At 37.4% G+C, this 26933-nt stretch overlaps 1 protein-coding gene across 1 annotated transcript in view; it reads left to right on the top strand.

Moving 5' to 3' along the window:
* Positions 1 to 26933, top strand: part of trpc5a (transient receptor potential cation channel, subfamily C, member 5a) — a 59735-nt gene that overhangs the window by 23223 nt on the left and 9579 nt on the right. The window contains exons 3-6 of the mRNA XM_081361442.1: positions 11463 to 11799; positions 13133 to 13272; positions 14998 to 15320; positions 19839 to 20034. Coding sequence (XP_081217568.1) covers positions 11463 to 11799; positions 13133 to 13272; positions 14998 to 15320; positions 19839 to 20034 — 996 coding nt within the window. The remainder of the gene's footprint in view (positions 1 to 11462; positions 11800 to 13132; positions 13273 to 14997; positions 15321 to 19838; positions 20035 to 26933) is intronic.

Here is a 26933-nt window from a genome sequence, read left to right as displayed (position 1 = left end):
CTGCGAGCAAATCACTCCGCCCAAGTAGCAGTGCTTCACCTTCTGATAATATAGTTCCCAGTACGGTTAGAAGATGGCTGTGTCTCATGTGACCTTGTTATTTGTCCACGCTGTGACTATACAAATGTTGGTGTTATTTTGTCACTTATTGGGAGCAGTATGCTAGCTGGAGCCGTTTACCTCCAGTCTTTGTGCTAAGCTAGGCTAGCAATGGGTGCGCCAGACAGAGTTACAGCATGCACGGAGATGAAAAGGGTATGTATGGAGTGGACTTATATAACTCCGGGGGATTCTGTGAATAAGCCAAAGTCCCAAAAAGTCGGCGTGTTCCTTTAAAGGTCTTTGACATCATTGGATATGCAGTTGGTTGCCCTTTGTAGGGGAGACTGTTATGTAAGCCAATCTAATTTACATCTATTCTATTCTTTTAATTATAATGATGTTATTGAGAGTGTATATGATGAAATACAATTACATATAGCATGCAGTGGAACAATATGAAATTAATATTTACTCCCCTGTTGTGCAGAGCAAGTAAGAATTGACATCATGATTTGTGAAGTTTGGCTGGAGTGGCATCCGACACATCCTGGAGCCAACGGTGCATTATCTGCTGGGTTGCTCATGCTCAGCTAAAGAGCGAATGACAATCTGCTTACAGTGTTCGTGATCTGTCGTTTGGAGTGCTGCCGGGGCTTTACAGAATTGCAGTGGCACTGCAGCAACAATGCAGCTGTGGGGACTGGAGAGGCTAAGTGAATTAGCATTTAAATCACATCTGACCTGAACTGTGCAAAATGAAGTTGAGCAAGCTGAACGCTTATTAAGGGAGGTTGAAGGAGAACCGCATGGTGGGGAGGAAAAGATTAGAAGCGTAGAGTTTGAATAACTGATCTCCCCTAAAGTAGTCATTGTAGTCACTGTATTGTCATTGAAGACCATAATATTATATTGATACATATAAATTATATTATAGTATCATATTTGATACATCAGGCTTTAATGACTCGTATAGTATGATATAGGTCAGGAGAATATGGAAGCCCAAACTGAACAAAAAGATGTAATTTGGCACAGATGTTGCTATTTTTTATGAAGGACTAAAAATGACAGAACGAAAAATAAATAAATAAAAGTAGAAATAAATAAATAAATGCAGAAATAATAGTAAAAATAAATACATTTTGGTAATATAAATGGCTATTTCTGTATTTTTACATGTATTTATTTATTTATTTATGCATTTCTATATGTATTTATTTATGTATTTATACATTTATTTATATATTTATGTATTTATATATTTATTTATTTATATATTTATATATGTATTTATTTATACATTTATTTATTCCTACATTTATTTATTTCTGTATTTCCACATTTCTACATTTATTTATTTCTGTATTTCCACATTTCTACATTTATTTATTTCTGTATTTCCACATTTCTACATTTATTTTTCCCTGCGCATGTATGCTAATTGACCAATGGCTAAGCCACGCCCCCTCCACTCACTCAGTCAACATTCGGTAACAGGCGCTTTGGCAGCTGTCACAGTCTGAGACATTTCACAGGAGGCAATTGATGATTTTTTGGAGACAGAAAGATTATATATCATCTCGATGTCACCAAAAGGGCCTTAAATATGCATTGGAGGGTTATATTAATAATTTTATTGTTGAGAAGGCCGATAAGCTTCAGCTCCAGAACAAAGATTTACAGTTCACAGTGTAAACGTCACAGTTTGGTGCTATTTCGCTTCAAACGCGCGTCCTATTCGCTTTGGATTCAAAATGTTCAAGCGTCGAACTAGACGCGGATACGCGCGAATTTGACGCTCTATTCGCGTTTGGTGGGAGCGCAGAATAATGAACAGGCTGCGATGTCAAGATTGCATTGCTGGAATGTGTGTGTGTGTGTGTGTGTGTGTGTGTCAGAGAGCGGGCGCCGGGGCGCGATCGAACAGTGGAAACATAAAAACATACTCCATTTTGTTCATACAGGACATAATTAAAACTGCAAAGTGTTTAGCCTACTTATATTTGTGTAAAACACAACATTGTGCTTTTGTCAAACTGTACTCTTGTCAAACTGTAACCTACAACTGTCACCCAACCAAAATCACACACACACGCTGTTTTAAAGCCAAAATGACAAGAAAAAACATAAAAACGAATGAAAACTGATAACCGCAATGCATTGCAGTGGACGAGGAAGCAGAGAACGTCCAAGTGTCTTGGGTTAGCTATGCGTACTGTGATTGGCTCATCGCGTTTGGGGGCGTGGCTTAGCCATTGGTCAATTAGCATACATGCGCAGGGAAAAATAAATGTAGAAATGTGGAAATACAGAAATAAATAAATGTAGAAATGTGGAAATACAGAAATAAATAAATGTAGAAATGTGGAAATACAGAAATAAATAAATGTAGGAATAAATAAATGTATACATAAATACATATATAGATATATAAATAAATAAATATATAAATACATAAATATATAAATAAATGTATAAATACATAAATAAATACATATAGAAATGCATAAATAAATAAATAAATACATGTAAAAATACAGAAATAGCCATTTATATTACCAAAATGTATTTATTTTTACTATTATTTCTGCATTTATTTATTTATTTCTACTTTTATTTATTTATTTATTTATTTTTCGTTCTGTCATTTTTAGTCCTTCATAATTTTTATGTCCAGAAAGTTTGGCCTAAAAGTCTAGCTTGTAATGTAAATCAATGGGATCTTTATAACTGTATAGCACACTGCTTACATAAAATGACTGTAAGTATCAGTTATCACTCTATCCCTCCCAATAACATGTCTTATTAAAGATTAAATTTAAAAGCTTAGGTTTATGTTTGAAAGCTCTGTAGTTTTTATTTTGCAAGATTACCGATGGCAACTATATTTTGCAGAAATAAAAAAGATGCTGTCAAAGTGCACTTTTGCTGTTTTTCTGTAAGCTTTTGAGATTGCAGTAAAGAAAACTGCACACAAAAGATGCTGCAATTTGGTGGCTACGGTATATTTTTATTTGCAGTATATATTTACAGTATGTTTTATTACAATGTAACTACATCACCTTAAAATAAAGTGTAACCAACCAGGGGTGCGTTTCCCGTACAACGACGTTACTCGCTGCGCTGGTTCACTACCATAGTATGATGCATCGTTGAAGAAATCAACTAGTTAGTCACGACTGTTTCCCGAAACCGTATTGTTGCAAATTGGTCATTTAACCATGTTAGTTAATGAGGTGGTGGAGTAATAACTTTCTTTAATGAATCTGTTTGTGATCGAATTAATGCTTGATGTTTTGCTATAACTTACGAACATGCTTTTTCGGGCATGGAATATTATCCATGGTATTCTTTAAATTCCTATATGTGTAAACCATACATAAGTATGGTCATACTGTACCATGTTATACAGTATATCATGGTATTACCATCTGATACCTTCACTGCACCATGGTGGTGAACGTGATTTCACCAAGTACAAAATATGTTGATCCATGAACATGTTTTACAGTATGTTTCAAAATCACGATGGCCATACCATGGTACTGCCACACTTTTTTAAAATTACATTACTTGTATGTATGTTTTCAAATGTTGCTGTTAGTAGGCTATTTCTTCAATAGATCTAGCATCACCACATGAGGGGGGGAAAATCTGTTATGTAATCCTGAAAAAAGCAGCCAGTAATAGCTTACCTTACTGTGGATAACTTTTTTCAAACATACTGTATTCTGTTTTTGAGGAACTTAATGAGAAACTGTCTTTTCAGACCGTGATTCAAGTAGATGCAGCTGACATGCAGATAACGCTATACTAATGTGACTTAAAGAAGCCTGTAGCCTGTACCCATTGCCTTGTCAGGTCTGCAAGTTCCATTACTCAAATAAAGTCAAAGTGGCAGCTAAATAGTGCTTGTTCGGTAATCTAAAGGGAGTGCTTACGCACCTGAATAACCTTTTGTCCATTCTACATATGACATATTAATCTTTTCTTTCTGCAAGAAGATACAATAAAAAACATACGTATTTTATGGACATCAGGATTTTTAATTTTTTTTTATTGAGCCTCAATAAAAAAATTTCAGTCTTGCTGAAAATCTTTACCCTGTGTATAATGAGATTTTAATGTCTTTTTTCTCAGATTTGAATATAAACGATTATTGCATTGCACTGAAGATGAAAACGAATCACCATTCCTTCTCTCCCTCTCTCTCTCTAGCGCTCTTTTGTACTGCAGTATGAGTTTTGATTCACCTCCTACTTTATTGCCAGATACGGTATGCAATTTAGTCCACCAGCTCATATTGAGAAACTTTGATGCGCAAAGCCTTTTTACAGCAGATGGTTTCAAAAGGATTTGGGAAGCATTGCACCCTTACAGAGACAATTTCCTAGAAAAGAGCCATTTTTAAAAGATTAAGGAGGTGCTGTGTCTGGGTTTTAGGGAACAACAAGATCCCCAGTGGCAACTTAATTTGTCAGAAATAAAAAAGACGCTGATCACAGTGCAGTTTTGCAGGTTTCTGTAAGCTTTTGAGATTGCAGTAAAGATGTCGTTTGGTGGCTACAGCAGAAGACCACACCGATTTCTGCTGCGACATTCAGATGGTAGGGTCAGAATTTCGCATTAACAACATGAAAGCATTATTCTATCCTGCCTTGTCTCGACGGTTCAGGCTGGTGGTGGTAGTGTGAGGGAGATTTTCTTGGCACACTTTGGGCCCCTTCAACTGAGCATTGTTTAAACGCCATAGCCCACCTGAGTATTGTTGCTGACCAGTTCCATCATGTAATGACCCCAATGTACCCATCTTCTGATGGCTATTCAGCAGGAGAACGCACCTTGTCACAAAGATCAAATAATCTCAAACTGTTCTTTTGAACAGCACCTTTTTGAATCTATGCCACAAAGAAATAAGGCAGTTCTGAAGGTGAAAGGGAGTCCAACCCGGTACTATTGCAAGGTATACCTAATAAACTGTCTGGTGGCTGTTTATATTGCAATGAAGTTGCATTTAAAGGCAGTGGTTCTTAAAATGTTTTGAAGGTCTTTACTGATACATACAAGAAAACAACACTAAAAGACAATAATAAATCATAGTATATCATGGAGTTGAAAAAATAAATACTTTTAAAAAGAGAAAACTTCCAAAATTGTTTTTTGCTGATACTGAATGCAGTTTGTCCTAAGAAACCTATTACTTAAAATATTACCCATGATAAAAAAGCTATGAGTCACAAACATGATTTGTCCTTTGTGTAGTAAATGACTGGCTAATGAGAGCATTAAACCATTGAAATTCAATTATGATAGAACAATAGACCCCTTTTCTGTTAGTAAACATGGTGACGTTTTTTTTGTGGACGGAGCTTAGGTGGAGGCAGAACGATTCCTCTGGCCGCTTCACTAACGCTAGTTAGCAAGTTTTGTTAGCTTGTTTTTTAACAATGACTGGAGAAAATCCAATTTTATTTTAATTTGTAAGGTCACTCACTGTCCAGGACCGCGATTGCTATTTGCAAAAGTAAATTTTAACGGACGGAACCAGACTGGCCGGCCCGTACACGCTCACTCAATGGATGGACGATCTGACAGGATTACCTCCGGTTGAGAGGCCTGACTTCTACACCTACCTGATAGAGAAATCGAGCATAAAGAGAAACTGAGGGCATATAAATCTTTAGATACCTATAACTATTTGCTGAATGGTCACGTACACGACTTGTGTGGTATGATCCGAAGTTCTGCCTTGTCAGCACCAAGGTCAGAAGACGACCATGTAAAGAGTGACATTACAGTGCAATTTTAAATAAATCAAAATCGCGCTGCGTGCAAGGCAGCATGGGGAAACCCAGGCTAATTCTCACTACTAACTAGTTGCTTATTAGCAAGCATATTACTAGGAAATTGGCTGTTTATTACTTATAAAGCACATTTTAATGCCTTATTCTACATTACCACATTCTACATCCCTTAATCAATACCTAAAATGAACAATTACCATACTAACTAGCAGTAATTAGGAGTTTATTGAGGCAAAAGTGGACCATAATCTAAAGTGTGACCAAAAATGGGTCAGAAAAGTCAGATCTGAAAAAACCCTGTAACATAATTTGTTTGCAGATGCTGTTTTGATATTTTGTTATCTAATGCATTCATACATTTTAAGCGTGACATCAGTGTCCAAATACTGTTGGGGCCACGGTCATATCATGCAGGTCAAATTCATCTCATGCAGATGTTCACAGTGTTAGGGAAAGTTAATGTATTCTTAGACTCTGCATTAGAGTCAGTTACTCTTCAACAGTGAGCCTAAACTCTTTGCATTATCAGAGCTGGAGATCAATCCTCATTAGCATACTGCTTCCTAGCAACCAGAACATGAACAGGACATCTGTTGTTCTGTAATCGCTTCTGTCAAACAAGGCAGAAGAACAACAGATTACATCATTACCTGCCCCTCTGTTCACCTTTTGACCTGTCTTATAAAGGTCGCTCAGAGTAAACCTACAAACTAATGGTGTTGATTGATCCCAGTGGCTCGACACTTTTGAATCTCTTCACCAAAAAGATGAATTCACTGATAACTTTCTTTAGCTTGAATCATTATGCCAATTCAATTATGAGTGAATCATTTTATCATTTACCCAAAATATTCATTCAAAACACTATCATTTAATTTATTAAAGTGGATATTATTACAGTCATTCACGTATAAACTAAAACAATGAATACTATCATTAAGAACTGAGAAAGACACATTTATTTATAAATTAAATGCAATTGAGTCATAATTTCGGTTTTATATCTTTTAAAAAAGCAAGACGAAAATCTTTGCGAGCTATCATTGACTGTGAATCTCTGTACTGAGAGATTTACTGGAAAAGCTATCATGTGGCTGAGCTTCTGTCACGGCTCTGAGAATTAGTTAGGTTAGTAGAATCACTACTTTGAGTTAGTTAGTCCACTGGACTGCATGAAAGTGAGCAAGAACGATTCATTCACTTCATTCATATCAGAGTCGCCTGAAACACCACTACAGCAAACTCATCCATCTTTACAGTAATATAGTTTAATTTATCTTCAACGCAGTGTTGCAGTACATATGTGCTTCAAGACCATTCTCCCAGGTCAGAATACAAGACGCCATTTATTTACTTGCAAGCCATGTGTTGTAAGTCATTACTACAGTCCGTAGTGGTGCATGCTGGCTGGGATGTTGTGAGTCTCATTTCATGGGCAGGTTGAGGAATGATGTTGTTAGCTAAAGGGCCGCCTGAAGGTTAGTGTTCATACTGATGGATGAAGAAGCTTATTGCTGTAGTGTTACTCTCACACCATGGACGAAATAACAGCAAGTCAGGTGTGGGGAAATTACCCATCCTCCCAAACTGTTCATTATAAAATAAAACCTGAAGGAAATTACTGTCCTATCTCCTTTCTCAAAGCTCTTTGTTAAATTCACTATTGTGTCCTTTTTTTTAACCTTTTTCCACGTCCCCTCCCTAGGGTTCATTAGCTTACTTGATTAAGTGGAGGTTGATTGTCTTTTTCCTACGGGACCTTTTGTGATATATGCAATGAGTTTGAGCGGGGATTGTGGGAACCAATGATTGGCTGTGGGTTTGGATATTCAGAGGGGCACGGCTGGTTCAGAAGCCATTGCTTTCTCAGGCTTGCTACAGAAACTCTTGACTATGGAAACTTTTAAATCTGAGATAGAGTTGTTACTCATCTATCATGCAGTGTTGTCATCCCACGCAACATTTTCCATTATAGCCACTAGATAACTTATCACAAATGGGCTATGAAATATGAGGCAAGTCAGTTCTTGGCTCGCTTCATTTCAAAGCAGATGTTTCTGAGGATGCTCTTCTACAAGCAAGTATCCTACAGCAGTGCGCTAAACTGGTAATTAGCTTTGTTTACACTCGAAAGAAGTGCTTTGCCATTCATCCTCCACTTCCTCCTTTGAAAATGATTGATAATAATGATACTTTTTGCATCATTAAAGAAATAGTTCACCCTAAAATTAAGATTTTGTCATTATCTAATTGCTCTCGTGTTGTTGAAAATCTATATGACTTACTTTGTGTGTGGATCACAAAAGGTGATTGGTTAAATGGCTTTAAGGGTGCTTTCACACATGGTTCGATTGCCTGGTTCAAACCATAGACTGTAAAAAAATATGGACGTAGTGTCCGTGACATCACCCGTAGGTTTCTGAAGACCGTTTTTGAAGCCTAAAGTGGGCGTGGCCGACCGTCGCCATCTTGGCAGCGCGTCACTCTCGAATTTATTTATTTTTACAGTCAGACAATGAGCTGAGGTAACGTGACGGCTAACAGACAGCAGACAAACGGCTAATGATGACTAACGACCACAGCAGCGGGAATCTACCTGTCACTCAAAAGTGGACACCCTTAATTATGCAGAAATTTAAGGCTTAATATAATTTAAACGGATGAGTTATAAAAAAAATTCACCCCCCTTACAGTCATGAAGGGCAAAACTAGCTGTACTTTTTGCTCCAGGCTGTAAACATGTTTTTTTTCTGCTGGGCATTTTAACATGGGGGAGATACAGATTTGACTCACTTTTGCAGCCAGCCTCAAGCGGCCAATTGATGGCCCTGTCCCAAATGGCGCACTTCATGCGGACTTTCGGTCTCGTGGACTTGAATTGCGCGTGCTCGCTGAGTCTACGAGTCCGTAGACTGTCCCATTCAGCATTTTACCGCTCTGAAGTGTGCTCAGCAGCGCCCCCTTTGTACCCTTGAAGCGGTCTTCCGCGAAGCCCGCATAGAAGCAGGCTTCACGCACTTTAACTACCCAGGAATCCTTGCGAAAGGCCAATCACACAACGGATGGGAGGAGATTTCACTCACGGATAATTGTTGACATGGCTGAGAAGAAAATATTACAGTTTTTATGACCTAAATGTACATTTTACCAGTTGTTCCCTACAGTTTATACAAACATTATGGTCATCGACCAGTGGTTGATGTCTCAAACATAATAATAGTGTGTTGAATAATACGATCACATTATGATTCATTAAATAAATAGAACCGAATATCAAGGCTTTACTGAGTCATATGTAAACATAGTATGAATATTGAGCCTGTAAATTCATCTGAAACTCATGCACATTTTCATTATGTTTTAAAATTGCAATCTTAGTTCAAATGTAACATTATGTATTATTATGTACAACTGTATACATCATTTAAATAAGCATGATATATCTATTGTCTAATGCCCAGGTGATATGCACAATATCAAAATATAGAACTGTAAAATTAGGCTGTGTAGTGGACGTGGAGATGAGACGCTGGAGCGCAAAAAATGTGATTTCTCCTGTCCAACAACAACCAGGCCTGTAATATTTCTGTCAGTAAGGTTATTTTTCACTCTGATGTCTCTGAAAATAAAAAGCTAGATGATATATTACACTTTTTCTGTACGATGGGTAAATATCATATTCACAAAGCAATATACCTTAAATTCAAACCTAGTTGCAAATTTTTTGCTTATGATTTACAGTTATTCTTCACTTCAAAAAATCCCCTCCAATAAAAGAGCTTCGAAAATATCCTGTATTATAGAACAAGTTTTATATAAATTGTAAAAATATTTTATTTACTGTTATTATTTACTTTCATTTTCTCTGTATCCCCACATGTTCATGTTCATTGTTTTGTATTATTTCCATTGTAATGATATATATTGTAATGCAAAAAAAAAAAAAACAGGCCGTATTTCCGGCGTGACGATCGAGTCTGTCCCAAAAATACCTCTCAATGCGCCCTCGTGGACTCGCGCCAAGGGCCCTATAGGTCTGCACTACATGACGTCACCAAAGTGTGGACTCTGAGGAAGTCCGGAGTGTGCCATTTGGGACAGGGCCGATGAATTGCCATTTAATACACTTCCGTGTTGGTTTCAAGGAGGTTCAAACCCGAGTTCGATTGCTGCCCCCGCTGGATTGTGTTCACATTATATTATTTCTGTCCGAACTGCATCAAAGCAGCATCTGTTTACCCTATGCATGGTTACAACGACGCAGGAGAAGGTGGTAAAATGCACAACGGTGCTCACCTCACTTTTAAATTTTGGTTTTTGATCCTTTGGTTTCCAAAGCATCAGCACATAATGGCACTTGTGTCTGTCTGACGCAAATGTGTGCAAATGTTCTAAAGAACACGGGGGTCCATTTCTGCTGAAGAAGATCAGAAATTACACATTCTCTCTGCTTGCAGTACGTCACTCACGCTTGTCAGGAAAGTGAGTGAAACATACTCAAACACGCAGTTTTATTAAATCATACGTCATTAATAGAGGTTCACTTCAGAGATTTAGTACGATTGCATTCATATCAGCAGAAAACCGTACTTGATTTCACATGATCCGTACCCCAGACCACCCTTTTTTATGCGGACTGGTACGGTTCACGGGTGCACACCCGAGTTCGGAAAACAGAGTTCACATTATCCAAATGAACCGAACTCTGACATCATTCGAACCCGGGTGTGCACCAAAAGTGCTAGAGTGAAAGCACTCTAAAAGATTGTGAATATAGCAAGCACATCATATGTTTTATTTTCTGACACTTTTATTGTGCTTTTGTGTCCTTTTTGACACTTGAAAGCTTCAACCCCCTTTCTTTTTCTTTGTCGTTTGTCTTCCTGTTCCAACATTCGCATTCAGCTGCAAACCATGAGTGACATTTCAGAGCTAAATGTGTTAACACGCATGGTTCAATCAACAACAAATGCGGAGAAATGATTCACAGGTTTGGTGTGTCTTTTAAAGCGAGCCATGTTTATGCAATAAATGTACATCGATTTATCATTTTTATAGATAAAGGCAGTTACTTTCATTTTTTTTTGTACTTTTACAATTGCATTTGACTGTAAAGGAGACATTATATTGTTGCTGGTAAGATGCATCATAAATCATAAATGCGATTATATAGAGTACCCATCAAAAGTTTGTCCATGATTGTTTGCATGTGAAGTTGAAAACATCTTCAGTTGACAAGTTCAGCTCAAGACTGCATATTGCATTTAATCTTGTTCCATTCTGTTGCTTCATCTTCAGTTTTTTGACACTTGAATGCATCCTGTGAATGTCCCATAAGAAACATATCTGATTTTGAGTCTGGTCTGGTGGACCCTATTTATACAGGTTCTCCTTAAGATCAGATAGTCAACTAGTCATTCATGCCACCCACCAACAAGAGGATTAAGAAAATATGTAGTTTTACCCATCTGTTGGATAGATGAAATATTGCTCATTCTTGTCAGAGTGAGTAATGCTCCTTTTTCTCCTAGCTAATTGGTCCTTCTGCGTATGGTTGCCATTATGCATGAGCATTTACAAATCCATTTACAAAGCTCTCTTTTTTTTCTTCTCTAGTTCGTGGCACAGCCAAACTGTCAGCAGCTCTTGGCCACACTATGGTATGATGGATTTCCTGGCTGGCGTCGTCGTCACTGGGCAGTTAAGCTGGTCATGTGTTTCATTATCGGCCTGCTCTTCCCTGTCTTCTCGCTGGTCTACCTTCTGGCTCCCAAAAGCGCACTGGGGCTCTTCATCAAAAAACCCTTCATTAAATTTATCTGCCACACAGCCTCCTACCTCACCTTCCTCTTCCTCCTCCTCCTGGCCTCACAGCACATAGCACGCACCAACCTACACATACAGGGCCCTCCGCCCACTGTGGTGGAGTGGATGATATTACCTTGGGTGCTGGGTGAGTATGATTGTGTGTGTGATGATGGGGATGTAGGTTGCTTAGCTTGTAAAAATTAGTAATGAAATTGCATATTTATAGTGTGTGCAAGTTGACGCTGTATAAGGGATTTTTTACTTAACCCTTAGCCCTAAGTAATAAAGTCCTGCAATTATAATTAAACCCTAACAGCTTTCAACTTTTTTGCAGATTATTTCCAGCTTTGATATTTGTATATTTTTATATTTATTTTAGTGTTTTCAGACATGTTTTAGACCTTTAAGATTAAAGTTTAAAGTTTAAAAATCTCACATTGACTTACAATTCAAAATGTAACTGACATAGATTGAAATGTTTGATTTAATTTGTAATGTTAAAGTCTATCTCATACAGATATATATATTTATATAAAATATAATTTACAGTTCATAGTGTGCAATAACAAATGTAATTTGATAAACCCATTATTATTATCCTATTATTGCCAATAACCAATAAGATTTAAATTAAATGATATTTTGTCTAAATAAAATAAAATAAAAAAAAACATTAAAGTGAGTTTAGGCATCACAGCTTTATAATGTACTGTTGATATTCATTGTAAGATTTGATTACATTTAACTGTGTTATTAAATTATTAAGTTATTAGTGTTTTATAAGTTAAAGTGAGTATTAAACAATGGCAAAGCTAATCTAAATGTAAAAGTGGCAGAAATGAGCATGAACAATTAAAAATGCAATTTCATCCAATAAATGCATACAAAAACTGATACAATAAATTAAAATTAAAACAGTAATACAAATCTACAAGTGAATTCAGGCATCACAGCGTTATAATGTACAGTATGAAAAATGTATTTTCATTGTGAGATTTGCATATGATTAAATATAACATTGTTATTAAATTGAATTATTTATTACCTTTTTCATCATACTAACTATAAGTAACTTTGCTGCTACTTGTCAACTAATTCTCATTAGAGTAGACTAGTAGACTTTCAGGTGTTAGGTAAGAAGAATAAGTTGACATGTAGTTTCATAGTTACCTAATAGAATGTCTGTAAAAAGATAGTGTTAGCAGATATTAAGCAGACAGTCTACTAATACTTTAATTAGAGTTAGTTGGCATGTAGTTGCAAAGTTACTTGTAGTTAGTTGGTCTAAACTGGACAATCGAAATAAAGTGTAACCGTTTTTTAATAAATAGGGGAAATGAGCATGCACAATTATTAATGCAATATTATCCAATATATATCCAGTTATATCAACCCATATGATAAATTAAAGTATCTTTCAATAGCTGATATGTTCCATCCCAAGTTTATTCCTATATGTTTGTGTGTTTTGCACATAGGCTTCATATGGGCTGAGATTAAGGAGATGTGGGACGGAGGTTTTAATGAGTACGTCCATGACTGGTGGAACCTGATGGACTTTGCTATGAATTCTCTGTATTTGGCCACTATTTCTTTAAAGATCGTTGCTTATGTCAAGGTGAGCTCCTCCCTTAATTGTTTTGCTCTCGGTTAAGTCATCCTCGCTCATACTCGAATGCACGCGAGCACATGCACACAGACACACTCCAGACTCCATGACCATCTGCAGCTGTGTTAGTCACCCTGCATGGAAGGGTCTCAGCCCACACGAGTCCCTTACAGCGTGTGTGTGTGTGTGTGTGTGTGTGTGTGTACATTTGTGAGATGAGAAATCCAATGGTTTAAGCCATACAATTTATGTTCTGTTTTGCATTTGGACATGTTCTCAAGAAATGCATTTAAAGCTATAAATGTCTGTGCGAATGTTCCTGACTACATGTATAGTATGATTTCAAAACGTGGGAATAGAGGGTGAATTTATGAGTCAGTTAATATTGTGGTCTTAGTCCCAGTAGAGAGCAGAATTTAAAGCAAGAAGAGCTCGGCCATGCCTTGCACTCAAAAGCCAGCCTTATTTCTCTGCCCACTGAAACATGGAATTGAAGGATGGTGCAGAGGGAAGAAGCCGTCTTGTTCCACCCTCAAGTTATGCAAGGAAAAAGCTCAGGAAATCTCCAAGAACCTATTTGACCGTTGACTCAACTGCCTGGAAAAACAATACAAAATCTAATGGATCTGTAGTTGGCGCATTAAAAATGTCCGTTTTTTCTTTATCAGACCATTTCAAAACATTCTAGAGGGAATTCACTAATGATTTGAACCTGTTGATAGTGTTGTGTCATTTGCATCTGTTGTCTGTATTGTTACAGCACCTGATTAACTCAAGGAATTATGCAAATCAGGTAATGGTGCAAACACGCCCACAAAATTAGTGCTGATTGCAATCTGCATTTCAATTTTTTTCTTTCCTGTGCTTCACCATTGCAATCTAGGCTCTTTAAAATGGCTAAATATTGCTCGACTACACAGCACGTCTTTTGCTCTCCATCTTTTGATCATCATTTGATGAATTACTGCTGCCACGATCACTAGAAAATGTACACAAACATACTTTTTAAATACAATTACTGTCAGCTTCTGCAGGTGGTTATAGCGCAGCGTTAACTGCATCAGGCAAATAAGCCAATCCGTTCATGTTTGTGAATTCGATCCATTGAGCCACATTTGCATAAAAAGAAGGCTTATTTGCCCAGAAACAAATGACAGTGACTTGGCAATGAATTTAAATAAGCATGATGCAGCGCTATATCAGTGCATTTAGCACCTGCTATGTTGTATTGTGGGTGTTACAGTATGTGAATAAGGCTAAAAATGGACTCTACACAAATATGGAAACTCTTGGCCAACCAACTGTAAGGATGGTCCCATTGTGCATGCACTACCGTTCAAAAAATATTAAGCAGGGCAACCATTTTCCACACTGATAATAATATTAAATGTTTCTTGAGCTCCAAATCAGCATATTAGAATGATTTCTGAAGGATCATGTGACACTGAAAATACAGCTTTGCCATCACAGGAATCAATTACATTTGAAAATATTAGTTATTAAAATAGAAAGCTGTTTTTACTATATTTTTGATCAAACAAATGCAGACTTGGTGAGCATAAGAGACTTCTTTCAAAAACCTTACCAACCCCAAACGTTTGAACGGCAGTGCACGTAACATGCATTTTTGCAGTACTTTTGCATCATGTTTGCGTAGCTAGAATCCCTTCTAACGCTGAAACTAAATCATGAAATAATTAGCAATATTTCTGAATGTTTTTATGTTCTCTCCAGTATAACAGTTCTCGTCCACGAGAGGAATGGGAGATGTGGCATCCGACGCTGATCGCTGAGGCTTTATTTGCCATTGCTAACATCTTCAGCTCGCTTCGGCTCATCTCCCTCTTCACAGCCAACTCTCATCTGGGCCCACTGCAGATTTCTCTGGGCCGTATGTTGCTGGACATCCTCAAGTTCCTCTTCATCTACTGTCTTGTGCTGCTGGCCTTTGCCAATGGACTCAACCAGCTTTACTTCTACTACGAGACCGAGGCAGCAGACGAACCCAACCATTGCAAGGGGATCCGCTGCGAGAAACAGAACAATGCATTCTCTACGTGAGTTTATCAGCTTTTATGACCGGGCTAGCATCTTCATATTTCTTCATCCCTCCCTTTGTCATCAGTTTGTTGTGTTATTTTGTTCTTTTTGTTCTTTAGTGAATCAGTTTGTTTGAATCAGAAAAAAAAAAACAGTCACAGATTAATTATTGTCCCTGCAGTAAATCCCGTGCAGCATTTTACGTATTTTTGAAGTGATGTACAATATAGATTTCTATTACAATCATTTTGTAGTTCTGTAGTTTATCACTATGTTATTCATAAACTGAGAGGTTTTCTAATTCTATTTGTGGTATTTAGTGTAAATTGACTGTTATGTATCATTTTATGTTACATATTTAAAAAGATTTTTTTAAATAGCTTCAATATATAGTGCTGCAGTGATGACGTATTTTTGTCGGACAACCCGGAAGTTATCATCACCCTGGTTCACAATGGGATTTATTATTGCAGAATATAAACTCTGTGACCAACAAAAGTTTATGATTCTGGTTTCGCTTTATTTTGATAGTTCCTTTAACACATTCTCTTGACTATAAGTAACGTTGCAACAGTTGGAGGGACAATAAACAAAATTTCTCAAGAGCAATTTTTTAAGGGGACTCAAATAATACAGGCAAAATTGTACTTGTAAGGATATGTGTACACAGAGGAAAGCCCTATTTACTGTACAATTATTAAATTATTTGCATCCTTCACATAGTATTTTGTGGGACAGAGGACGTCTCTTAGATTTTCAACTGCAGCAAGTCCACTGATCTGCCACTTAACATCATATTGAGCAAAATCCAACACAAATATCTACAATATTAGCCTAATATCAGTTCACACATAAACTTATCACCATTATAATCGCTAGAATAGCGGACTCGTGGAAAAATACATTGGATATCATCATTTTATTGTCATGACTAATTTATTAATGACTGTATTTAAGAGAAAAGAATCACTTCATCCGATGTTTAAAGTGAATAAAATAGCCTTGACAGTCTACTTATCCCAATCGTGTTCCGGGCGGTAAAATCCACGTTTTTTGGCAGGGTTTCTCTGGTAAAAATCACATTCTGGGAGGTACATATCACGTTATTGGGGTCTCTACAACACTTTTCAACACTTGAACCAGTGTAAACGTAGCCCAATTTCGTCAACAAACACTTGTTTTTGCTCCGTTTGCGTTTGTATTGTTTTACAACTTACACAATTATTTTAAGTATATATCATTATATTATTTACAATCGAAGCGTGGTTTTTAATGACATTTTCAGTGATGGACAATCCTCAGTTAAAGTTGGTCCCATTAAGCCATTTGTTAACAACCGCTTTCTTCATTGTCGTCGCGTCCAGGCGCAGTTCCTTCATCAGATCTGGATACAGCCTGGATCCGACGGACTGCGGTAAACCTCGAGATAAACAGAGAGACTAATATTAACGTAGACGCCATCCTTCTTATGATGTAACAAGTACATCAGGATTCAGGGGAAGTGTTCCCAGTTCCGGCTGACCTATGCAGCCTAACATTGAATTATAGAAGTCTATAATGTGTTATGTGTATACTAGGCCATAGATATGTGTTTTTAGTTGGATTTGTTAACAACCGCTTTCTTCATGACTAGTAAAAGCTTTAAAAAAATCACAAGGAGGTATTACGTGTATTTTATGCCATAGGATAAAAATATCTTGAGCTTATGTTAAAAACAGACCTTATTTGATCGTTTGTTAAAAACATTTAACCAAAAATCCATTCAAAAATCCCATTGACTTAAGGAAAATGAAACCACAAGTACAAAAATATGTCATTCTGCTGAACTCTATTGGCCCCCATATAGCTTCAATGTAGTTAACTACATTTTATTAGCCCTATGTAGTCAAAATGGTACCTTGACTGTTGTTTGAAGGAAGCTTGCTCAACACTGTTTGTTTACAACATACATTCATCCTTCCCTGCACTGCAGCTCCAGGTCAGGCTCAGTCAATGCTGATGCTGCTTCTGAATATTCGTCAAGACCTCTTGCTTTTCCTGTGATTTGTTGATCACATCGATAACTGCACAATCATCCACCACTGCACAATAACACAATAAATTCAAGAATCACCTCATGAATATTTGAGAGCAAGCGTTGAGAAAGAAGATAAATCTGTGCTGTGTCTCTCAGAAAACTGCAGCTGCTCTGTGAAACATAAACACCTGAAACATAAAATATCTGAGCATGTTGTTGAATCGTCCTGGGATTTTCTTGCATTTCCATCAGAATTCGTTTTTTTTTTTTTTTTTTTTTTTTTTTTTTGCCTGCAGCTGCACATGAGCTGTATGTGGCATTACCACACGGAGATATCAAATCCCTCAACTCATATCACATCTGAAGCAGCACAAGCTCCTTCAGGCTTCCTGTGGTGTTTTCTGAGGTTCAGTCACAGAGACTCCCCTTCACAGATTAAAGTCTTTGACATCCCATACGGCTTGAGCCTTTCAAAGAGACACGTTTTTATTAATCAGTATTTTGTCTGCTTTCCCAGTAATACTTGCACTATTAGCATTTTTAATCTGAGACCATATTGGGGGAAAAAGAACAATTTCCCAATAGGGTAAGAAAAATCAACTTGATTCAAGATTTATTCTCTGGAAACAAGTATTCTCAAATAATTGAGAATTAAATTGTAAATTTATTCAACATATTTTTTAATAATTACGTTTTGCTTCTCAAGTAAATGTATCTGGTTTTTATGGATGTTTAGATATACATTTTTTTTTTTTTTTGCATAGCAGTGCATAGCAGCACACAGTACACTAAAAAAATGTTCATGTCTTCTCTGTATTATTTTGGCCTTTGAATTGGAAAGCTTGAAATGCCAAATGTCGGCTGAACCGGCACAGGATGTGCGGAGCTGCTGGCTCTAGTGGGCTGCCAGTTGTTATGTCACTATCTCTGACAAGCCAGTGAGGTGCTTGAGGCAAACCTGTGTGCCTCCATTAGGGCTCTGCCACGGCAGGTCTGTCACGGCAGTCATGTGGTTTAGGTGCTTTTTTTTCCATTTATTATATGAATGTGGCAAAAATATAACATGGATACAGCCTTCTAAATTTGGCCCATGTGATCAAAATCGACACTACTATTCACACAGATAAGATATATATAGGTATATATATATATACAGTATATTGTATATTGTATATAGAATGAATTAAGATCTGAGCAACTGCTTTGACAAGGGCCACATTTTTATGGTCAGACAACTGGGTCATAGCATTTCTGAAATGTCAAGCCTAGTGTGTTGCTCCTGGTCACTATGATGACCCCTGTCCACAGCTGAAAGCCCCTACAATGGGCACATGAGTGTCGGAACTGACCTTGGTGCAATAACAGAAGGCCTTGTTCGACAAGTCCCGTTTTCTTTTACATCCTTGTACATGTGCGCCATTTACCTGGGGAAGTATACACTACTAACTATCACGTGTTGTTATTTCTATTGTTTGTTTTTTGGCTATGGGCACAAAGTGAGTCAGGGCTGCCACTGCTGTTGGGAATTAAATGCAGCCAGAAGTCTGTTACAAACAATGAAATATTTTTTCCTCACCTGTCCCGGATGCTGCACTTTTCGTTCTCAGCTTTTACTCCATAGCCTTTTTGTGTGTTTCTTTTATATGTCGATGCCACTGAAGTTTCTCCCATCAAATGCTATCACACGCAGTTTAATACCCGCTCCCATGCATGATCCACAGTGCTGTGTCATCTCTGTTCTGTTCTTTTTCCTATTTTCTGGAAACCATATTGTATTTATCTCTGCCAAAACTTTGATGAATGCTGACGATGTTGAATATTTAATGCAATGGGGGAAAAATGACTATTCCTTTCACCCTAAGGGAGCTCGTAGATGCGCAGGAGCTCTGTAGCGTCTAGCTGGGTTATTTACACAGCTGTGAGACTCATGTCTTATTGTATGTGCATGTTTGTGTGTGTGTGCAAACCATCAATTTGTGAGATTCATTCAATTTTAAATACATTTTCAGACTGTCAGTGCGATGAAGATGAATTTAAACTTTCTAAATGCAACTGCAAAGGAATAATAAATATAGCAATGGACTTAAACACTGATTTATCATATATATATATATATATATATATATATATATATATATATGATATATATGAGCATATTTTTATGCAATGGAAGCATATTTAAGTGTCCAATGCTTTTTATGTATATATACATAATGTATATGTTATTTACTAACATATTTAGAATGTGGGAACATCATTTCACATTTTATTGGGTGGGGGAGAGTGAATTGTTACAATTGCCCCATCTCTCCAAGTTATAATCTCTCATATTCACCATCATTCACACACAATAATAACTTGATCCATTTCACATTATTTCCTAATGAACTGTTTACCCCCGGAGCTTCGTGATCTTTTCTGGCCCATCCTTAACGCATCTGTGATGATGTTGCACAATATTCCTAATCTAATATTCATTTTTTCTTTCTTTCTTGCCTTTTTTCCCTTAATCTTTCAGGTTATTTGAGACACTTCAGTCTCTGTTCTGGTCGATATTTGGCCTCTTGAATCTTTATGTAACCAATGTGAAGGCTCGTCACGAGTTCACTGAGTTTGTTGGAGCCACCATGTTCGGCACCTACAACGTCATCTCACTGGTGGTTCTCCTCAACATGCTCATCGCTATGATGAACAACTCCTACCAGCTGATCGCTGTGAGTACTGAGCACAATAATCCAAAGGCCAGAAATATACAGTTTGATGTAGTCTTTTCAATAGGTGTTCACAACCATTTAAAAGTTTATGGGTTTATGGCTTGTTTTTTTTATCATATGTTCTTCTCACCAAGGCTGCATTTATTTGATCAAAAATAATAAATAATATTGTGAAATATTATTACACTGCTTTCCACTTCAGTATATTTTCTGTGATAGCAAAGCTGAGTTAGTCTAGTCAGTGTCACATGATCCCTCATTCTAATCTCGGATTAAAAAAAAAAACTTTACACCCCCAAACTTTTTAACGGTAGTGTATACTAGCACTAGCACTAGCACTAGTGATTTTGAACTTCCTGTTTCGAATGCGCATGCGTCGCGTCTGAGCGCGTTGTTGTCTTTGGAGCTCCATCGATTGATTTATAATTCTTGATTTCTCTTTAACCCTCTGAGGTCGACAAACGCGCCGGCGCGTTTTGCTGCATTTTCTCCACATTGTAGCACTATAAACTTAAATTTCTCCGTCATTTATGGTCATACAGAAAAAAGAAATATAAAAAAAGAATCTGTGGCATTTCTACTTTTGTATGTGTCCACTTCCAATCAAATCAAAACAAAACATTGTGCTTTTGTAAAATAAAGAAAATAAACAAGGTGTGCGTTCTGCCTCTCCGTCGCGGTGAACTTTTTTTTCTTGAGCACGTCTATAAACTGAAACAAAACTCAGCGAATACTTGTCACACATTTATGAGCCATACACCTTTATAAACATTTAAGTGTGTACTTTTAAATGATCGGATTCAAAACGAAAACAAACATTCTCTGTTTAAGTAATTTGTATAAAACCAACAAGATGTCCAGCTTCTCAAACGCTTCCTAATTATTTTTTAATTTACCACGCCCACACGAGCAAAAGAGATTCACATGCAAATCTCCACATGGAACGCGATCGCCTTCATTACCTCAACAACAAAACACTTCACTTCACTTTTCGTCGAGTTTGAAAGACGTGCCTGAGCTTAGATTGGATTTACATCAGAAGAAGAAGAACGATATTTGAAGACAAGAAAGATAAGGTAAGAAATTCTTACATATTAGTTTGCTATTGTTGCATAAATTTCACATTGCAGTTGAACTGTTGCTAGATATATGGTGAATATTATAATATTTAGACCCGTGTTTACTGTTACTGTGTTTGTGGATATCTGCTCAAACGTAGATATGTATACGGTAGGCCTAACCATAATGTTTTATATTTGAGCGCGATCGCGTTTGAATGTATCATATTTTTGATCGCGATCGCGTTTTAATGTATCATATTTTTGATCGCGATCGCGTTTGAATGTATCATATTTTGGAAAAGCAAAACGCTCCAAACGGCTTCATGTTTTTACTATTATCTCATTTCATATCATCATAACGAATGGAAACATTTGAAGTAACATGATAATCAATATATTTTTCTCTAGCTTAGTTGTTACTGAAATCTTTTTGAAAATATATATAGGCTGCTATATTGTTATTATTTTATGCAGCACTGCGCATAGCCTATACCTACAAGGCACAACAAAACTGGTGTTCATTATATAATATATTGTTGGAAACATTTGTGTGAGTGTGTGTATTCTGTGAATTTTAAAAAGCAATTTTAACAAGAAAAATCTAAAATGTATTCCCAAAATCGTGCAGGCCTTTCTCTTGATATCAGTATGTTCACTTTTTTTTTTCAGGGCCCAGATGCCACTGAGTCCTGCTGACTTCAACATTCACAGTACATGTCTCTGTACATGAACATGGTAAAGTGAAAATCAAACACCTTAGAAAATGAAAGGTATGTACAATGTTTTTAGGAATGGCACAAAGGTCTCTTTCTTCAATAAGTGCTTTTTTGTTGTGTATCTTTGGATTATGTTGTGTTGTAAATAAATCCAAACAATTTTAAAAGCCATTCTTTTTTAAATCTCCTCATTCTTTGTGCAAGGTTGGTCAGAATGATGGGCCCTGATAAGCTCCTAATAGGGCCATTAGGGAGGTTCTTTGTCTTTCTCAGGTGTGGAAAGCTTTCATATTAATGAGATGATCCGCCCCTTCGCATATTGCTTTCTAACACAAAACACGTCGTAAAATTTTTAAATCAATATATTGTCTTCTCTGAATGAGCAGTCAGGGTGATTCTCACATAGTTTTAGAGCAAATATTCTAGGCTACGTGATACAATTTTCAAAAGTCTTGTGAAGAAATAATCAGTAGGGGTTTCATGACCTTATTTCAGTGAGAATTTATTTTTGTATTTTCACAAACCACGCATAAATGTCATTATCTCAAAACTACAAACTTTTACATACATGCTGCTGATATATTATTGTAGCAGAGTTTGTGCTGAATACAGTGTAATTAGACTTTAGCCATGAAAATGTCACAAGTAACAGAAATAACCACAAATGTCAGAGCATGTCAGAACACCTCCAGGGCCCAGAAAACAGCTCAGACCCCAGAGGGTCTCTTTAAACTCACTTACAACGAACATTTTCTACTTTTCCTCACCTCATAGTTATAACGCGGATTGTTGAGTAGACGCGTCTCAAGCCTAGTGATCCAACGCTGGATACTCTTATAGGTTACGTCCGTGGATCACGGCTGAACGCGTCTTCTCCGCACTCATTTAAGTTACAAACAAACATTTTTTCGCCTATCGTGCGTCTACTCTACACCCGTACCACTGAAAAGACGGATTATATCCAAGACTTAAGCCATAAATTAGTATTAATATTGATAGCACCACTGGTAGCGTCGTTGCTAACTTAACTTACTGTCCATCTGTTAAAATGGCGAATATATCAAATGTAAGTAGTCTACCTTTTGGTGCAGGTGAGGACACATTTGAGCTGCACGCGGTGCAGTCTGAGCTGGAAGCTGTTGAGAAACAGATCCACGACCTTTTAGTAAGAAAAGCCGAGCTGATAGACCGGCGTTTGGCTCTCGAAACATCACGTGCCGAGGCACACAAATCAGAGATTAATGTTACTAACCCGCTGACTCCGACCTCGTCTACTCCGTGCGTTCCTCAACATCGGTCCCGAACGTCGAGGTCGCGATCAGCCATGGTCTCGTTCACTCCGGCTCCAACATGCCATCACGAAGCCTGGATTTTTCCGCAGCGGAAGTCGCGAGTCAGGTCTAGACCAAGAAAACTCTCTCCGACCCTCCCGGTTTTCGAGATATCCACACAAAACCGCTTCTCCCCTCTTCGCGAAACAGAACGCGTTGCTGTGATCATCGGCGATTCCATCGTTCGACACGTACACGCTACGTTAAATAAAAGTAAGGTGCATAGTCACTGCTTTCCTGGTGCTCGTGTTTCTGAAATCGCTGCTCACGTTCCCGAGATTCTGAACGAGCGCGTCGGAACCGTTGTCCTGCACGCGGGAGGGGCCGACATCAGACTGCGCCAAACGGAGGTTTTGAAGAAAGACTTCAGGAATCTGATCGATACGGTACGCAGCACATCGCCTGATATAACGATTATTGTGTCAGGACCGCTTCCCACGTATCGACTAGGTCATGAAAAGTTTAGTAGATTATTTGCGCTTAATGAATGGTTAATGTCATGGTGCAATGAGCAGAAACTTCTCTTTGTAAATAATTGGAATCTGTTTTGGGAGCGTCCTAGGCTTTACCGTGCTGATGGCTTACACCCAAGCAGATTCGGATCGGATCTTCTGTCAGATAACATCTCCAAAATGTTAAATACCTTTTGACTAGTAAACAAAAGTCCAAATCATAGTCTCTGCTGCACCAATTTAACTGATATAAATAGTGTAGAACATTGCATAGAAACTGTGTCTATTCCTCGTTTAGTGAGATCAAATCATAAATCTACTGCAGGATCTAGAAAAAATCTAATTGTTATTAAACCAGAAAATGTTGCTATTGGTAATCAAAAACAATTTTTAAAGCTAGGTCTTCTAAACATTAGATCACTCACACCTAAGGCAGTTATTGTAAATGAAATAGTCACAGATAATAGCTTCGATGTACTTTGCCTTACTGAAACCTGGCTTAAACCAAATGATTATTTCGGTTTAAATGAGTCTACTCCATCAGGATACTCCTATAAGCACGAGCCCCGTCTGATTGGTCGTGGCGGCGGTGTTGCAACAATCTATAGAGATTTTCTCAATGTTACTCAGAAAACGGGTTATAAGTTTATTTCATTTGAAGTACTTGTACTAAATGTTACGCTCTTAGATGTTCGAAAAACATCCCTATTATCTCTAGCCTTGGCTACCGTATATAGACCGCCTGGGCCTTACGCTGATTTCCTAAAAGAGTTTGCAGATTTTCTCTCAGACCTATTAGTTAACTTCGATAAAGCATTAATTGTTGGAGACTTTAATATCCATGTAGATAATCAAAATGATGCGTTAGGGGCTGCGTTTACAGATTTATTAAACTCCTTTGGGGTCAAGCAAAACATTACCGGACCGACTCATCGATTTAATCATACACTCGATTTAATTATATCACATGGAACCGATCCAACCGATATAGATATCATTCCACAAAGTGACGATGTCACTGACCATTACATGGTAACTTGCATATTACGTACTCCTGTAATATATCATGCTGCGCCGCGTTATCGATTAGGCAGAACAATCCTTCCATCCACCATAGATAATTTTTCAAACAGCTTATCGGATCTGTCTCAGCTGCTCAGTGAACCCAAACAAACAGATGAACTTGAGGAATTAACTAGCACTATGAGCACCATTCTCTCTGGATCATTGGATATTGTTGCGCCCATTAGATTAAAAAAGGTCAGAGAGAAAAGTAAAGCACCATGGTACAACAGTACTACGCGTGTTCTAAAGAGAGAAACCCGTAATTTAGAGCGTAAATGGAAACAAACCAACTTAGAGGTCTTTAGAATCGCATGGAAAGACAGTATGTCACGTTATAAAAAGGCCCTAAAAGCGGCCAGGGCTGAGCATCTACGCAAACTAATAGAAAACAACCATAACAATCCTAAGTTCTTATTTAACACTGTGGCGAGACTAACAAATAAACAGATGTCTCCTGAACAAAGTATTCCATTACAGTTTAGTAGTAATGATTTCATGAAGTTCTTCACTGAGAAAATAGAAAACATCAGAACCACAATTGTAAACGTTCAATCCTCAATCGCGCCTTATAATTCAGCCTCAATTATCACGCCGCAAGAACAATTACAGTGCTTTTCAACTATAGAACAAAAAGAGTTAAATAAATTTATCATTTCCTCTAAAACAACAACATGTTTATTAGATCCCATACCAACTAAACTATTGAAAGAAGTGTTACCTGTAGTGGAAGAGCCTCTCCTCAATATTATTAACTCGTCTTTATCTTTAGGTCATGTTCCAAGAACATTTAAACTGGCAGTTATAAAACCTCTCATTAAGAAACCACAATTAGATCCGAATAATCTAGTAAATTATAGACCCATTTCAAATCTACCTTTTATGTCTAAAATACTAGAAAAAGTTGTGTCCGCTCAACTGGGCTCTTTCTTACAAGAAAATGACACCTATGAAAAGTTTCAGTCTGGATTCAGGCCGCATCATAGCACTGAAACTGCGCTCGTTAAAATCACAAATGATTTACTTTTAGCTTCTGACCAAGGCTGTATCTCAATATTAGTTTTACTTGATCTTAGTGCTGCGTTCGATACTATAGATCATACAATACTCTTAGATCGACTACAAAATTATACTGGTGTTCAAGGACAAGCATTAAGCTGGTTTAGATCGTATTTATCTGACCGCTACCATTTTGTTTATTTAAATGGAGAAAAATCTATCATAACTCCAGTAAACTATGGAGTGCCGCAGGGATCTGTGTTAGGCCCTCTATTATTCTCAATATATATGCTACCACTTGGAAATATTATAAGGAAACATGGAATTAGTTTCCATTGTTATGCTGATGACACTCAAATCTATATTTCATCACGGCCAGATGAAAACGCTAAATTATCCAAATTGACAGAGTGTGTTAAAGATATAAAAGATTGGATGACGCATAATTTTCTTTTATTAAATCCAGACAAGACAGAGGTACTACTTATCGGTTCAAAAAACCACCCACAAAACCTCTCACAATACAACTTTAACATAGTAGGATGTCCTGTTACTTCATCCTCTACAGTAAAAGACCTGGGTGTTATATTAGACTGCAACCTGTCTTTTGAAAATCATATTTCATATGTTACAAGAACAGCCTTTTTCCACCTTAGAAACATTGCTAAGCTACGTAATATGCTATCAGTTTCTGACGCAGAAAAGTTAGTTCATGCATTCATGACCTCGAGACTAGATTACTGTAATGCGTTATTAGCCGGTTGTCCTGCATCCTTAATAAACAAGCTACAGTTAGTCCAAAATGCCGCCGCTAGAGTTCTAACTAGATCAAGAAAATATGATCATATAACACCGATTTTATCATCCCTACATTGGTTACCTATAAAGTCCCGTATTAATTACAAGGTATTGCTACTGACTTATAAAGCCCTAAACGGCTTAGCTCCAGTCTATTTAACCGATCTTCTATCGCCCTATAATCCATCGCGCTCTTTAAGGTCACTAAATTCGAGGCTTTTGGTCATACCTAGGATATCCAGATCCACCAAAGGAGGGAGAGCATTTTCACATTTAGCACCAAAACTCTGGAATAGTCTTCCGGATACTGTTCGTTGCTCAGACTCGCTCTCCCAGTTTAAAACTAGATTAAAGACGCATCTCTTCAGCCAGGCATTCATATAATACTTTTAATCCTACAGTTAAATCCGACCTCTAGTTCATAAACGCCAGAGGAGAACTGGCCCCCGACTGAGCCCGGGTTCTCCCAAGGTTTTTTTT

Source organism: Scardinius erythrophthalmus (genome assembly GCF_964197995.2).
Source record: "Scardinius erythrophthalmus genome assembly, chromosome: 3".
Lineage (NCBI taxonomy): Eukaryota > Metazoa > Chordata > Actinopteri > Cypriniformes > Leuciscidae > Scardinius > Scardinius erythrophthalmus.
Note: the sequence above shows the minus strand (reverse complement) of the source record. Positions and strands in the feature narration are given on the sequence as shown.